The sequence below is a fragment of the Tinamus guttatus genome, unplaced genomic scaffold (assembly GCF_059628265.1).
Source record: "Tinamus guttatus ecotype Peru unplaced genomic scaffold, ASM5962826v1 Tinamus_guttatus_pri_ptg000327l, whole genome shotgun sequence".
NCBI classification, from domain to species: domain Eukaryota; kingdom Metazoa; phylum Chordata; class Aves; order Tinamiformes; family Tinamidae; genus Tinamus; species Tinamus guttatus.
The window spans coordinates 6,467,153-6,481,500 of NW_028288861.1; the positions used below are offsets into that span (position 1 = coordinate 6,467,153).

The 14,348-nt window shown below is 39.8% G+C and overlaps 1 protein-coding gene across 2 annotated transcripts in view; it reads right to left on the minus strand.

The window, feature by feature from the left end:
- Positions 1–14,069, minus strand: part of RALGAPA1 (Ral GTPase activating protein catalytic subunit alpha 1) — a 117,924-nt gene extending 103,855 nt beyond the window's left edge. Inside the window, exons 1-7 of one of the 2 annotated variants that reach the window (XM_088529283.1) lie at positions 13,883–14,064; positions 5,153–5,263; positions 4,609–4,658; positions 2,980–3,037; positions 2,424–2,467; positions 1,329–1,506; positions 470–585 (exon numbers count right to left, since the gene is read on the minus strand). In XM_088529283.1, the coding sequence (XP_088385409.1) occupies positions 470–585; positions 1,329–1,506; positions 2,424–2,467; positions 2,980–3,037; positions 4,609–4,658; positions 5,153–5,263; positions 13,883–13,988 (663 nt within the window). In that variant the 5' untranslated portion in view covers positions 13,989–14,064. Of the gene's footprint in view, positions 1–469; positions 586–1,328; positions 1,507–2,423; positions 2,468–2,979; positions 3,038–4,608; positions 4,659–5,152; positions 5,264–13,882 lie in introns of both variants that reach the window. The other variant, XM_088529282.1, reaches the window with a different exon arrangement.
- Between the last annotated feature and the right edge of the window lie 279 nt (positions 14,070–14,348).

The following is a 14,348-nucleotide window of genomic DNA, read 5'->3' on the forward strand; positions in this document are numbered from 1 at the left end:
GAAGCATGTAAGGGCATCCTCTTCTACAGATATCATGTCTCTAACATAAGATCATTCTCTTCTCCCGAATAACTACAGGCAAAACAAGAGGAAGCGGCCTCAAGTTGTACCGGGGGAGGTTCAGGTTGAATATTAGGAAGAATTTCTACAGAGAAAGAGTGGTGAAGCATTGGAACAGGTTGTCCAGGGAAGTGATGGAGCCGCTGTCCTTGGCAGTGTTCAAGAAACATGTCGATGAGACGCTCAGGGAAATGGTTTAACCAGCCTGGTGGTGAAGGGTTTACAGTTGGACTCAGATCTCTTCCAATCATAATGATTCTATGAGCTCACTGGACAGCAAAAGAATTATATAAAATGTAATAGTTTAGCCACGTTTTCCCCATGGCACACTTCCCAATATTGCCTGTTCTAGACATTTGACAAACAAATTAGAGTTGTTTTACATTTGTTTGTAACCAATAGAACATACCTGAATTACTATGTATTTCAAAAGTGCTTCTAAAAAGTAGCTAGTTAAATCTTCTTGTCCTTTGTCTCCTGATTGTGGAGGAACCAGTGGAGTGATTTCCTCTATAGTCACTTGGGCTATTAAAAAACAAAACAATAAAAACAAAATAGCAATTATACTTATACAGTAAATAAATATCTACCAAGTTATAACACTAGATATTTACTTGGGCAAGCAGAGATGACTACAGGCAAAATAAGCCACCCACAGATTAATGAAGATTAGCTAATCATAGCAATGAAATTTAGCTAATGAGATAAAACAGAACTTTTTTGTGCATAAGAAAGAATACAAAGAGTAGTAAGGTCTTTCTATCTTTCTATGAAACTTAAGATTCCCAAAGGGTGTTATCCATTTCATCTGAAATTTATACAGTGTCACAGTTATGTTTTAAAAAAAGCCACAGAAACTTGTTTACATCTATCACCATTTTCTTCATTTAGGAGCTGACCACTTACACTTGTTAGCTCTATTCTTCTCATGCACACTGAAGGTAATTAATGTTTTTTACTCCCACTCCCCTTCATTTTTGCAGTTGAAAATGTACATTTCACACTATGCACTTTGTAATTCTGTGCTGCCTAAATGCAGTCTAGATTTGTTACTCCTTTCCTGCTGTAAAGATTTATAGGAGCTCCAAACAGTACTTATACTTATTGTCACATTTTACAGAAAGAACTAGCTGAAACGCCAAGAAATTTAAAGAGAGCTTCACAGATTAGATTATGGACTCTGAAACTTATATCATCTTTATTTCAGTGTGTCTTGCCTATCCTGAGAACTGCCATATATAGAGGCACAGTAGTATCAAATTGCTTACTTTCTTGAACATTAAGTGGTGGGTTAATGAGATTATCTAGCGTTCGGGGACCATATTCAGACTGTGGTGATGAAAACCCAGGAATCAAGCAAGAAAACATCCATAGTTGTTCTTTACTGCAGTTATTTTGAAGTGCTTGCAGCCACAAGAGAAAGAGACGCACACCTTCTCGACGTATCTTAAAAGAGAGAAAAAGAGAAATAAGAACAAATTAACTTGACCCAGAATATACAAAGATATTTACTTTCGCCATAGAAGGAGAAGGGGAAACAGGTAAGAGGTAAAAAGATGAGAAGAGATGGACAATATGATTCAGAATAGCCAAGCTACTACATCTGCTACTTCTGCTGAAATGCAAGGACAACCCTGATATCTTAGCACTATGATGTTAGCCTCACAGAGCTTTTTGTTCTAAACAGGTCCTTCCGTAATAGAAAAAAAGAAAAAGTGTGTGCCTAGTAACTTAAGCTATAGTGGTGCAAGATGCAACTTGCATCTTTCATAAAATCCAAAATAAAGAAAAAATTACTAAATGACCCTGCCAATTATAAAAACAAACAGATTTCTGCAGCAGGACTCCTCCTTCACTTTTCTTTCTTCACCTCCCTCCTGAGGAAAGGGGAAGAGCTCTTGTGCAGTCCTCTCCAGACTTTCACACTGGACTGCTTCAGCACTAGCAAAGCCTGCAGGTGTTGCATGAAGGAGGGGAATACCTAGTTACAGCACAACCCTTGTTTAGTGCCTTCTGCCCCTAGGTCAACCCTTCTCATACAGTGGTCTCTCTGCCCTAGTTTTCTGCTTTCAAGTCGTCCAACCTCCCAAAACACACAGTTTCCTTGCTCCAACAGGGAGCATTTAAGGCTTATTTCTGCTTTAAAACAAGATCCTTCATCCTTGTGTACACTCAACTTCAGTACTCTGAATAATCATATTACTACTATGAGAAGTTTTACTGAGTTAAAACTGAAAGTCATGATCAGGTTCTAACCCCTGTACTCTTATAAAAATACATCTTGATGGTCCTTTTCCTTTCTTTGTAAATACTTTCACATGTTTTAGAAAAAAAAATAAGTAGCATGCAACTTTTCCCTATACCTTTAATGAATTTCCAGTGTGAAGAAGCTTCTTTAAAATCAATCCTGAAAAGAAAACAAAAGTAACTGATTTTTGTTTTTCCTTTATTAGGGTAAAATGTCAGAGTTCTCGGTCAGACTTGATAATAACTTTTAAACAAGTCCTTGGCAATCTCCAGTTTACTCTTGGTGAACTTGATATCCTCAGGCAACTCTCAATGCCAGAAGAAAAAGAAATAAAAGTCACCTTTTACAGCTTCCTTGTAACCTGTAATATCTTTTCCCAGGGATGTTTTAGAGGAGGTGCATGGGTGTGCATGTGGGTATGTATAAGGTAACATGCCTTTAATTACTCTTTTGTAAAAAGAGACCTCCCAGTCTTCCATGCCTGGATTCCCAGCTTTAAAACGACCTAGGAAAAAACATCCCATACTATACAACCAGTTATTTTATTAACTTGAAAGTCCTTTATTCCTGTTGAAGGAATAAAGTTTAATGAAAGCAACTGCTTAAAGTTTAAGGAAATAAGCTGCTCAAACCTAGTGCTCCTAAGAAAAAAAAAAATAAAATCAACTTACCAATACTATGAAATTGCCATCTCTGATGAATCCGTTCTGGAAGAAGTTGCAAAATTTTCTACAAAAAAAAAAAAAAAAAAAAAAAAAAAAAAAAAAAAACACAGAACCCAGGAAACTGTGCTGTAGATATCACATTCAGAAAAGTCAAGGACACTCTCACAAAACCCACAGACTGGAAATTGAAGAGTTAATTCAAGGATAACTTCTGCACTGGTTTCCTTGGAAACATTATAGTCTTTTCAAGATAATCCCACTCAAAGCTAAGATGCCTAAAGGCTCTACAGAGTGTCTGGAGAGTCCTGCATCAGAGAGAGTTAAGATGTCACTGCAGCACTGCATTTTATCAGCTCCATTGGCTCTCTGCTGGTTATTACTGCATGATGAACAGACGAACATCCATCTCTCAGTTGCTCTGGTTCACAACAAGTGTTTGCCTCTGCAGCACAACAGGCAAACCTTTACTTCAGCCTTCTGAAAGGAGGAGTAATGAGCTACAGCAAAGCAATAAAGAAAAGAGCTAAGGCAATAACGGCCTCTAGTCAGATTTGTCAAAAATCTTTTGGATCTTAAGGAACAGAGCACAGTTAATGGCGAGAGCAGTTATATACCTGAATGTTGAAGCGCTGCATAATGGATTTTTAGATATTCCAGTCATTTTACACGCTAGAGTCATTAAATAATTGTAAACAGCCTAATTTGCCAAATGAATTACCCTGTCGTTCTAGAAGCCTGTGCAATTGCTGCCAAAGCACAGGGCACCTAGTAACACATTATATAAATAACAGTGAACAAATCAAGTAACTCTCTTCAGATTCACTCCCCTCGTAACAGCCAGCACTAAAGTTCACTGCACCAAATATACCTTACTCAAAAGGCTCCCAACTCGTATCCAACCATGGGATAAACATTCACCAGCTTCCAATTTTAAGTATTCTTTAAGTGCAAAGGTAGGAATCTGGATGTTTTAATAGTCAAATTCAACAACTGTACAGGTTTAAAAAGAACTCTTGCACAGATACAGAACTCTGAAGCCATTGCAGTCAGGGCTGGGAGAGCTCCTGAAACACAATCCTGGTTCTACTAGGAACCTCCATCACCTTGGGAAGGCACCATTTGCCATTCTAAGCTATTACTAAACTGTTGCCTCTGCTCAGAAATGACCTGATCTAATCCAGTTAGTTTCCAGATCACCTTGGTTGAGTCAAGGTACAAGAGCAGTTTTATTTTCAAATAATATTTTCTGTATCTTGTTATTATTTAAAGAAAAAAAATAATTCTGCAACAGGATAATGACTATTGTGAGAAAACCAAGGATAACATAATATCAAAGAGAATAATTGGAGAACACTTTTATAGGAATTTCAGGGTGCACAATTCAGGGGGAAAAATAACAAGAACAAAATCCAAAATTTTCTGTCCCTGCAGATAGATCATGTATTTTTCCAATTAATGCACCTCCTGGCAAAAGACTAAGTTCCTTTTCTTCTTCTCATATAAACTACATATATTCAATTCTAAGCAAAAGAAATTAATGCATTTATATGTAAAGCATATTTCTAGGCAACTATTAATAAATAAGGCTTAAATTCAAAGTTAAAAACTCATACTGGAATATTCAAATCATCTTACCTCAAAAATGAAAAGAATAGAATCTAACTCTTCCCTCTGAGACTTGTGACCTAGATGTAAAGTAAAAATAAATTGAAGATACACTTTCATTATTAAAACAATTTAAAGACCACTGACGAAGATCCTTGGATATGTAATACCTATACTCTGCAATCATAAATGTGATTTATATTCATTTTGCAAAGAAAAGGATATACTCTCTAGTTATAAAAACTGGAAAAGTTGCAAACTAACTGTTTTTACCATAGAATTCAATAGCGGACAAAGATTAAGTTACACAGTATCTCTCAAGGCAAACCTTGCAATAATTCTGCAAAATACTGAACAAGAGCCTAATAACTTATGAATCCCATTTTGCAAAAGGGCAAAAATAACCATCCCCTCAACGCATATTTCTAATTTCTTTGTCTTTATTTGCACTGCTGGCACTTACACATATCCCTGCACAGCTAACGATGTCATTGCTGATCACAGGGGCCTTACATTAACACATAAGTACAAGGACCACTGGAAGGGAAAAAAGTGTTATATTTAAAACACTTACCTTTTTGTTTAAGGCCTACTTCGATAGTCACAAAATTTTCAAAGAACACGTAGTATATATGGGAGAAGTGTAGGTCAAAAAACTGTTTGAGATCGATTGACTCAGCATTCTCTGAAAAAACAGAAGAGAATATTATTCTTCTTACAAGTATTTAGCCACATTCAGTTTGTATAACATTATCGAACAGTAAAAATAGAGACCACTAGAATAAAAAGGTAGCTTTTATTGGTAAAGAAATTCACGATTATTTTTTAATCTAAAGCTAATTAAATCGAATATAGTAGGCCAAGTGAGCATTTAAGATAGGACAGAGCATCTTTTTTCTTGCACGTTCATTGCATGATAGCAATGTCTACAAACCTTGGTCACAAAGCGGAGTTGACCAGGACTGCCAGCATACAAATCAAAGTTATTTTAGTTGACAATTCAATAGAAATAAAACCAGCACTAAACCACCCCCAAATCCTATGACAAGGGATTATCTCTTTGCCCTGTAAGCTGTAATTCCTAGCCACAGTTTAACTTACACCAAAGGCAGAGAGAAGGATGGAAAGAAAGGACCTCTAACTTAGGGGAAAAGGTTGCGGGGAAACAAGGATTCATCCCTCTTCCTTTCCAGCTCCAAACATGCACTTTCCTTGCCATCCCAGACCAGTTCCCTGTACTTCTTTCACAGGGCCATCTCAGGAGATCAGAGGCTGGGAGCTCAGGGATAGCCCGAGGTAAAGACAGCGCTACGGATGTGGAAAGGACACGCTTTCTTGTGTTGCTAAAGAATGGCCACTGCACTGTAGGCCCAGCCTCTGCAGCCATGTCCACTCGTGTGCCAGAGCTCTACAGGAGTCCTACACTGGGGACAAGAGAATACAGCAGGAAGCAAACAGACAAGATTTCGGGATAGGAAGATTAAAGGAACAAACAATGACTGACAGCTTCAGGAACAAAGGAAGGTGGCAGAAGGCAGTCTTTTACTCCATATATGTAACTGCTATATGGGAATTGCATAAAAGAAGAGAGAAAAAGGCAGTAGAATTGTTGAATATTTCTTAAAGTAAATAAGTAGAAAAAGTCTACTTCCAAACACCAAGGGAATCAGAAGCAGCTAAACAAACAACTTACAGGAACACTATGTTTTGTGTGCCTGCTAAATGCTTCCTTTCAATCCCAAAATAAGCATTTCTTCTTTCATCAGAGATGGAGAAAGTAAACCCTGAGGCAAGAAGAGGAGAGAAAACAAACAAACAAAAAAGCAAAAAAATCCTTTTCCTTTAAAAGGCTCATAATCTTAACAGAACACTTTTTAATTTTTGCAGATACTGTTCCTGGATTCTCCAGGAAACAATCTAAATGCCCGAGCAGTTTGCAGTGCCATTTGCCACGTGCACACGTGTGACTGGCACTAGATTATGCAGCCTCATGGCCCTCTGCCCTTCTGGAATCCTGTTCTGGAAGGAATTTCAGAGGACTTTCAAGAAGCAAATCATTCCCGAGGTCTATAGCTTGCCTCTTTTTTAAGTACAAGGTAGTGACAACCAGCTCAGAAAAGGCAATATGCTTCAGACTACCATTAACTTTGGATCAATATTAGAAGCATGACTTAGAATACAGCTATACTTTATGAGAATAGGCTACAAGAGAGAAAAAAAAAAAGGCAGTAATGTAAGTTTTTAAACTTTCCTAGCAAATGCACTTCCCCATCCAGTCTCACAGCTACTCTCATTCCAGATGTATGGTGGAAGGCATCGGTGAAGGGACTGTTGTTCTCCTTGATCAAAGCACTTGACTGTTAATGTGTATCACCTACCCACCATTTGAATTTTCACAGCTTCCAGCAAAATGCTGTTATGTCTTTCTTCATTAACTAGGGATCTTACTTTTCCCTGTGAAAGGATTTCTAGTACATGTCAGCTCACCTCATTTTATTTTGAATAACTAAAAGCATATAGCTCTCAAGTTGTCTTAAAGCATTTTCTTCAAACCTAAGTAATTTCTTTGTCTCTTCTTACGCTCTCCGAGTTTTCAAAATCCTTTCTTAAAATTCAGACCCCTTAAGAATCATAAAGGCTCTTTACAAAGTCAAAAAAAAACCTAAGGATTTCCCCTCCTAGAATTACACATATATGTCCTTTTTCACATAGCCTCGAAATGGAATTTTGCAGGAAATTACTTGTATGTTTTGAATACTTCAAAATTTTACTGTATAAATCCATGACAACAGGATTCAAGTAACAGATAAACCGGAGATCGTTTTCTTCTGATTCCACTGAGACTTGAAGTTTTGTTATTCCCCATCTTACAGACTGAGATACAGCACTGAAGGATTCAAAAAGCAATATTTCCTAAGTGCTAAGTTTCAGGTGGTAATATCTTTAAGAACTTACCCTCTAATATTTTTAAGTTTCCAATTATTTTATAGGTTAGTTGCTCAAAATTTGAGTGCCCACAAGCCCTGATCATTTTAGCAAAAGGGGATTCCAGGTCTAAGTCTCTTTCCAAAGAACATGGTCATAGCGAATGACTTGCATCATTCACTATTTTAATATGAATATCCTTTAATACTATACATTACAAGAGTACCACCTCAGAGAGCTTGAAATAGTAACCTTAAGGTGCAAGTAAAACACGGAATAAAGGCAACATAGACTATTACTTTATATTAAAGCTTGCAAGTGATCATCTGTGCAAGACTCTGCAACACTTACAAGCTCACGCTTACAACACCCTGATCCTCTGTAGGAGGAAGAGCTCACTGAGCTCTGACTTGCAACATACATTATCTTCCTTCCCCATTTACTCCACTTTCCACCCATTATACTATAAATGATAGGCTATTTCCACAGTATCAATTCATATATATTAAGAGGCTCATTTAGTAGGAAAATATATCTATATTATTTAGATGATTATCTGCTGTATAAAGTCAAAATTTTATAAGTTAGATTAGTTCATAATATTTTGATTTAGGACTGTCCTAAAACATTAGTTCTAGGACTGTTTTTAAGACTACCCTAGAAAATACTAGTTAAAAATCCCATGGATCTTAGAAAGTTATAAACATTTCAGGGAGAAAATTAATACACACCTAAGCCCTGTTCACACACAGCATCACGGAAATGCACTAGAGCATTTGGCAGCAGAGTCTAGGACACTGCACCATTACAGAACAAACTGTGCTTAACTTGACAGTTCATTTTACTGTTTCAAGGTCTAAGAATCTGTTTATACCCAGAACAGAAACAGTACAATAAAAGCATGTCTGAATCCAAGATATTTAGTGAGTATGTAGGCCTCATCCTCACCCAAAAGTAAAAAGCTATTGACTACTGCAGCTAATACTGACCTGGAAGAAGGTTGTATTTCTAGGGGGACTCTGCTTTACAGAAAAGGCACCAGAGACTGAATTTTTCAGCATCAATTCTCACAGTAATACAAGCTTCTTGATTACTAATAGCACCTAAGTCATGTAAGTTTCAGTTAACACACAAGCAAAAGTGGCAACTTAGTCTTAGCTCTGGAAGGTATGAAAATGTAACTGTAGCCTTTCAGTAAAACAGTCTAGAAAGAGCAGTTCAGAAAATATGAACAGTCTCTCAAATATTATACATAAAATATTTGGAAAAGCTAGGTAAAATATGTTCATAATCTACTGGAGGCTCTGGCACGTTTTGACTGTCCCAGTGGAAGGGGTCTGGTAACAAGTCACACTGCTTAAAAACACAGTGCTGCATATGCAAACCTATTAAGCAAGCCTTGCTTTTCCTTTTGTTCCACATCACTAACAGCTATTTAACTCAGAGAATTCAAAATGAGGTGGGAAGAGACACGGTGAAAAGAGAGGGAAGGGAAAGAGAAAGAGAGAAAAAAAAATATATTTTTGATAAAATAATGTATCTCGAGATTTTGGGTACCAAACATACTTCAAGAAATATTTTACTAGACTTAAATCCTGCATCAGACAAGTCTGAACTCCTGATGACCAGCACCTTGTAGAGACAAACCTCTGAGAAACAACCTGCATGAGTGTTTTAACAGCAGTTATTATCATCTCCATACAAATAGTTACCAAAGCTCCTCATAAACAAGCAAAAGCAGCTGACAGCTCTCCCAGCTAATCGTTCCACAGACACCACAAGAGTTACAACGCTCATAAACAATTTTAAAAGACTTTCATGAAACCCTCATGTGTCATAAAAACCTAACTTAGTCAAAGAGTTAAGCCAAGCCTGTTACACCAAGCTCAGTTTCTTAAACTGGGCTCAACCTGTGGCCAAACACAAGAATCACACCAGCAATAGGCCCAGAGCAGTCAGCATTACCAGGAAAGGTGGAGGAAAGACACAAAACAAAAACAACCATATGACTCTTGCCAAAAAAATACAGCTTTGCACATCTACAGAAACTTCTGGGAGAAGTATCTTTAGGGAGAACTCCAGGCAGCTGTCATCCCCTCTCACCTCCACTACTACAATACTATTTTAATTTATTCCAGTGCCAGTGGTGTTACTATGAACTGTGTTCAAGGGCAACACAGTGAATGTCATCCAGCTGAAGCATTAGGGCTGAACGCCTGTCAAACAGATTTCTTAAATTAAAATCCTTTTTTAGACAAATGCAGTCTGTGTTGAAGCATTTGATTAATATTAAACAACATATCAGAGTGGGTCTCCAAAGCAGGATGTTTCATCCTGTAGGAAATAGCCTGATGTTTCCTTTCCAGAAATTACTCGCATGTGATCCCAAGTAGCAACGAACTGCTGAGAAGAGAAGAAAACAAAACAGAGAAACAACAACAACAAAAGAACAAGCGAGAGTGTACTTCAGACATTGTTCTCCCAGCACTACATCTTACAAGCATTTGCCACGATTTCAGGAATACAAGTAGAATGGCTTTGAGCTATCAGGTACAAAGGAAAATAAATGCTTAGAAACAAAATATATTTTCTCTTTACTGTGGGTTAAGAGAGGCCTATGAATCCTAAAACACAAAACAAAAAAAAAAACCAAAAAAAACACACACACCACCCACAAACAAACAAGAACATTCTATTAAAAGTTCAGCCCTAGAACTAAATATATCCAACTTTGCTTGTGCATAATGAGACTATGCGCAAGCTCTTAAAGATTTAGGATTTTTACCCTTTTTTTTAAATCTGCTTGATACATACACTTATGAATTCTGACCGAAAATACAAACTGAACTGGCAGCTATGACATACCTAGTGTCAGACCTAAAACAACAAGTCAGTATTGTTAAGGTATGACCTTAAGAGAATGTTCCTACATCCAGCTGCCTTAACTTATCTAAAAGGTTCAGAAATTAGTATTTTAATAAAAGGACAAATCAAACATTGAGGACTACTAGAAGGAACTTTAAAAACAATATAATTTTAGAATCCTAACTTTATGTGTATATGCACATGAAAAAGCAAAAATGTAAATAACCAAAGTACCTTTTTGATCCAGAAGCCTGATGAAACAGTACAACACTGATTACAAAAACACAGTGTTTTTCCACACTCTTTCTCCTGAACAATCCTAAAAATCCCAGGTCACTATTAATACCCTAGCGATTTCCAGCAAGTAGGTTTTCTGGAAAACTGTAGACTTCATTCTGAAAGGAACACCCAATTCCATAAGGTGCACTGAGCTCCTCCTCTTCTGTTCCCTAGGAGCTAGTGGGGCTCACACCTGCATTAACTGCAGCTGTGAGCCTCCCTCAGGAGCAGGGATCCACTTCCACGCAGAGCGCAGAAGCCTGTCCCACATTCCTGCTCAGGGAGGACATGCTCTTAACAGCCAAGGGAACTGAGAGCAAACAAAACTGTTACAGCTTCCAGTAGCATATTTAAGCCAGAAGGAGGAACAATTTGACAGAAATCAGAGAGCATTAGGAAACTGTAGGAAGCTTGAAGCAGCTGCCATACCTAAGGGGGGCGAGGGGAAGAAGGAGGCTGCAAAAGTGTCTCCAAATCCAGTGCTGACTGCAGAACAACTTAAGCTGCGATGACATTTTCTGATAATGGTGCCCCATTGATTTATGGGGACACAGTATTTTCTATACTCCTTTTGCATCCAGAAAAATTTGCATTTTGACTGATGCTGCTTATTAAGTATAAATGTAAATTGAGCTGTCACCAATAACAAATATTTTTCCCTTAAAATGATACAGCTTACTGCATTCTATATGATCTTGTAAGAGAGATTTGAGTAAATCTATCTAATGTGCGCTACTTTTCATTTATCAGACATAAAAGCCATTTGTCTCTTCATCATCCATTCACTGCGCTTCACCAAGTTCTTCAAATTTGTTCAGTGACTTTTTAGCAACAATATTATGCTCTCATTCTTCATACTTTTAAATTATGTTTGTCTTTAAAATGCCTTGTAAGATTCAAAAATGTCAATCTTTCATGACAGCAATTAAAACAAACAACCCATACTCCTCTGGCTATTTGGCAACACGTAGTCTTATAATTCACGAGCACTCTACCTCTTTTCAAGACTATTTCATTATTTTAGCAATGTCTTCCTGAAGAAAGTGTGTCTTGAACGTCTCAGCAACGGGAAGATGAACCAGTACTGCCTCTCCATTCCTCAAATCTTTTAGTTAAAAGTAATAACCATGAATCTGTAGGTATGCCTTGGTTTATCATCATTATACCAAAGACTAAGAAAAGCTGGAAAAAAAAAATATTGACTCATGCTCAATATACCCTGTAGGCTTACTGAAAGGTTCTTAAGCTTATGAATAGAAGAAACTTCTTTTTACTTCTTGAATATGAAGCAGAGAATTTTTTCCTTGGTGGTCTTCTGGTCTTCCATGTGCAGATGCACAGCACAGCAAGACAAGCCAGGCTTCATTCAGAGATGCAGAGCTCGGCTGAACAGAGCCGAAAGTGCTTTTCCCCCTGGATAAGCTGTTGGCAACAGCTAGCCAGGCTCCCCCAGAGCAAATGGAAAGCCACCAATTATTGTGCTGTGGGGGAGTTACCGGAGCGGGGAGGAAAGAAAAAAGAAAAGCAGGAAAGTGTACTTCATTGCTCAAGCTACAGGACAGCATCTGCATGAGGAGTCACCTCAAGTAGTCTAGGCAATACAGGCACATTATTTTTTTAGTTTGGTCCTGCAGACTGGTCAAATAAAGAGCTGGAGAAGCAAGGGTGTACGGCTGATGCTCTGAAATTCGGCTTATGAAACAGAAAGATTCAAGGGGTAAGGCAGAGAGGTGAGCATAGCAGAAGATGGGCTTCAAATCCACAACATATTTATCTTGAATTAAAACAGGACTTAACTGCAGAGGTATCAAAAATAAAACAAACAAACAAAAAAAAAACCAACAAAAACACACTATATACACATGACACACCTTGGGAGAACTGGCATTCTCCCTAACCTGCAGAAAGGAGGTGTGGGAGCTGTGCTCCTGCAGCTGAGACACAAACACGTGCGGGGGAAAGGAATGGATGGCACATGAGAACTTGCCCCGGCAGAGTTAGTTTGTCCTACAGTCAGTAAGCAACAACCTTAGATTAGATAAGAACCTTGGCTGATACAGAGCTCGAGGCTCAATAAAGCTGCGATCCCTTGCATCTAAGTAAGAGGAAAGCTGAAGTAAAAATCCTGCTAATAAAAGACCGTAATGCCAAATCAAAATGCCAAACCAGAACCAGACACACAGTGTTTTGTAAACTCAAATAAAACTAGAAATATACAATCTACTTTAGCCAGGAAACCTACATTCAGAATTGCAATTAGAATAAGAAAGAGTTATATAAAAGAAACTAAGTATCTTCAACTGATGAAGTAGCTAAAACTAACTAAAAATCAACACAAGAACAAACAGGAAAGTACATGTAATTAGGAAGAGTAATTCTGAGGGAGGCAAGAAGATTCATTTGATCATTGCAGTGTTTGGAATTTTAACTATAAAACAGTACTTTTATTTTCTGCAACATAGCAATTATTTATGCCTACGAAAATTATGAAAGAACATCATGCAGCAGTAGATGCTGCCACATGTGAACCGCTGTTCCTTCAAATACTAGTGTAGGAGGAAAGAAAGGAGCAAGAGCCATCTTCTTTAAAAGCGAAAGATCTTGCATTAACCTATGGACCCGCTACTTAAACACCCCAGATTTTGGGCAGGAGTCAACTCCCCGCTCTAAATGCAGAACATGCTGCTCTTGGCCCAGCTCCACTCACGCTGACAAAGTGTCAGCAGCAACACAGGCACTCGCAGGACACAAGGGCCCAAGCACAGCCTGGAGCAAACCCCTTTCCTCAAGGGCAACTGGACAAGGATGTTGATTTTCATAGAGACACCCAGGTAACAAGTAATTGCAATTAGTTAACTCTGTTTTCTCATTACACAGGTCTTGCACATAGTCACTTGTAATTCTTAGGTCGGGCTGAACAGATGCCCTCAAAACAGTATGTCTGTGCTCCAAGGGGCCGTCTTTGACCCATTCCCCACACGAAAGTGCTTTCCAGCCACCTTCACCGGTGGGCGTTCACCAGAGCAGCGTTCACCCGAGCAGCTCTCCCCCTGAGGACACAAACGACTGGAGCTGCTACCGCAAGGACTCACAGAAACCGGGCCCGGGGCCGTCGCCGCCCCCCGAGCGCCCCTTCCAGCGAAGGCGCCTCCCGGGCGGGAGCGCCCCCTTTCCCCCGCCCGCCTCCCCCCGGCCGCGGCCGGGCCCGCGGCCCCCGGCGCAGTCCCCTCCTCACCGATGAGGACGCGCAGGTGCTTGAGGCGCGTGAGCGGGTCCTTGCGCGTGTCCAGCACCTTCTGCGTGGATTTCCGCACGTCCCCGTGCGGCTTCTTGGAGAACATCGCGCCGGGCCCGGCCCCGCCGCCGCGTTCCAGGAGCGAGCAGCGGCCTCCAAGATCGGCCCGCACCGGGGCCCCTACATCGCCCGCGGCAGCGGCGCCGCCTCCTCCTGCCTCCGAGGCGGGCGCGGCGGGAGCGCCGCGGGGCCGGGCCTCGCTGCCCCTTCCTCCTTCCCCGCCGCTTCACGACAGCCGTCAGGTGCGACCCCGCGCGTCCCTATGGCAACCGCGCGGCGACGTCACGGCCCGCGCGGCCGGCGCAACTCGCAGGCGCGAGCGGAGAGGGAGGGGCGGAGCGGAGCGAGCAGGGTGGGCCCCGGACCCGCCCCGCGGGGTTTTAAATCTTTGAAATCTCCTGTTTCA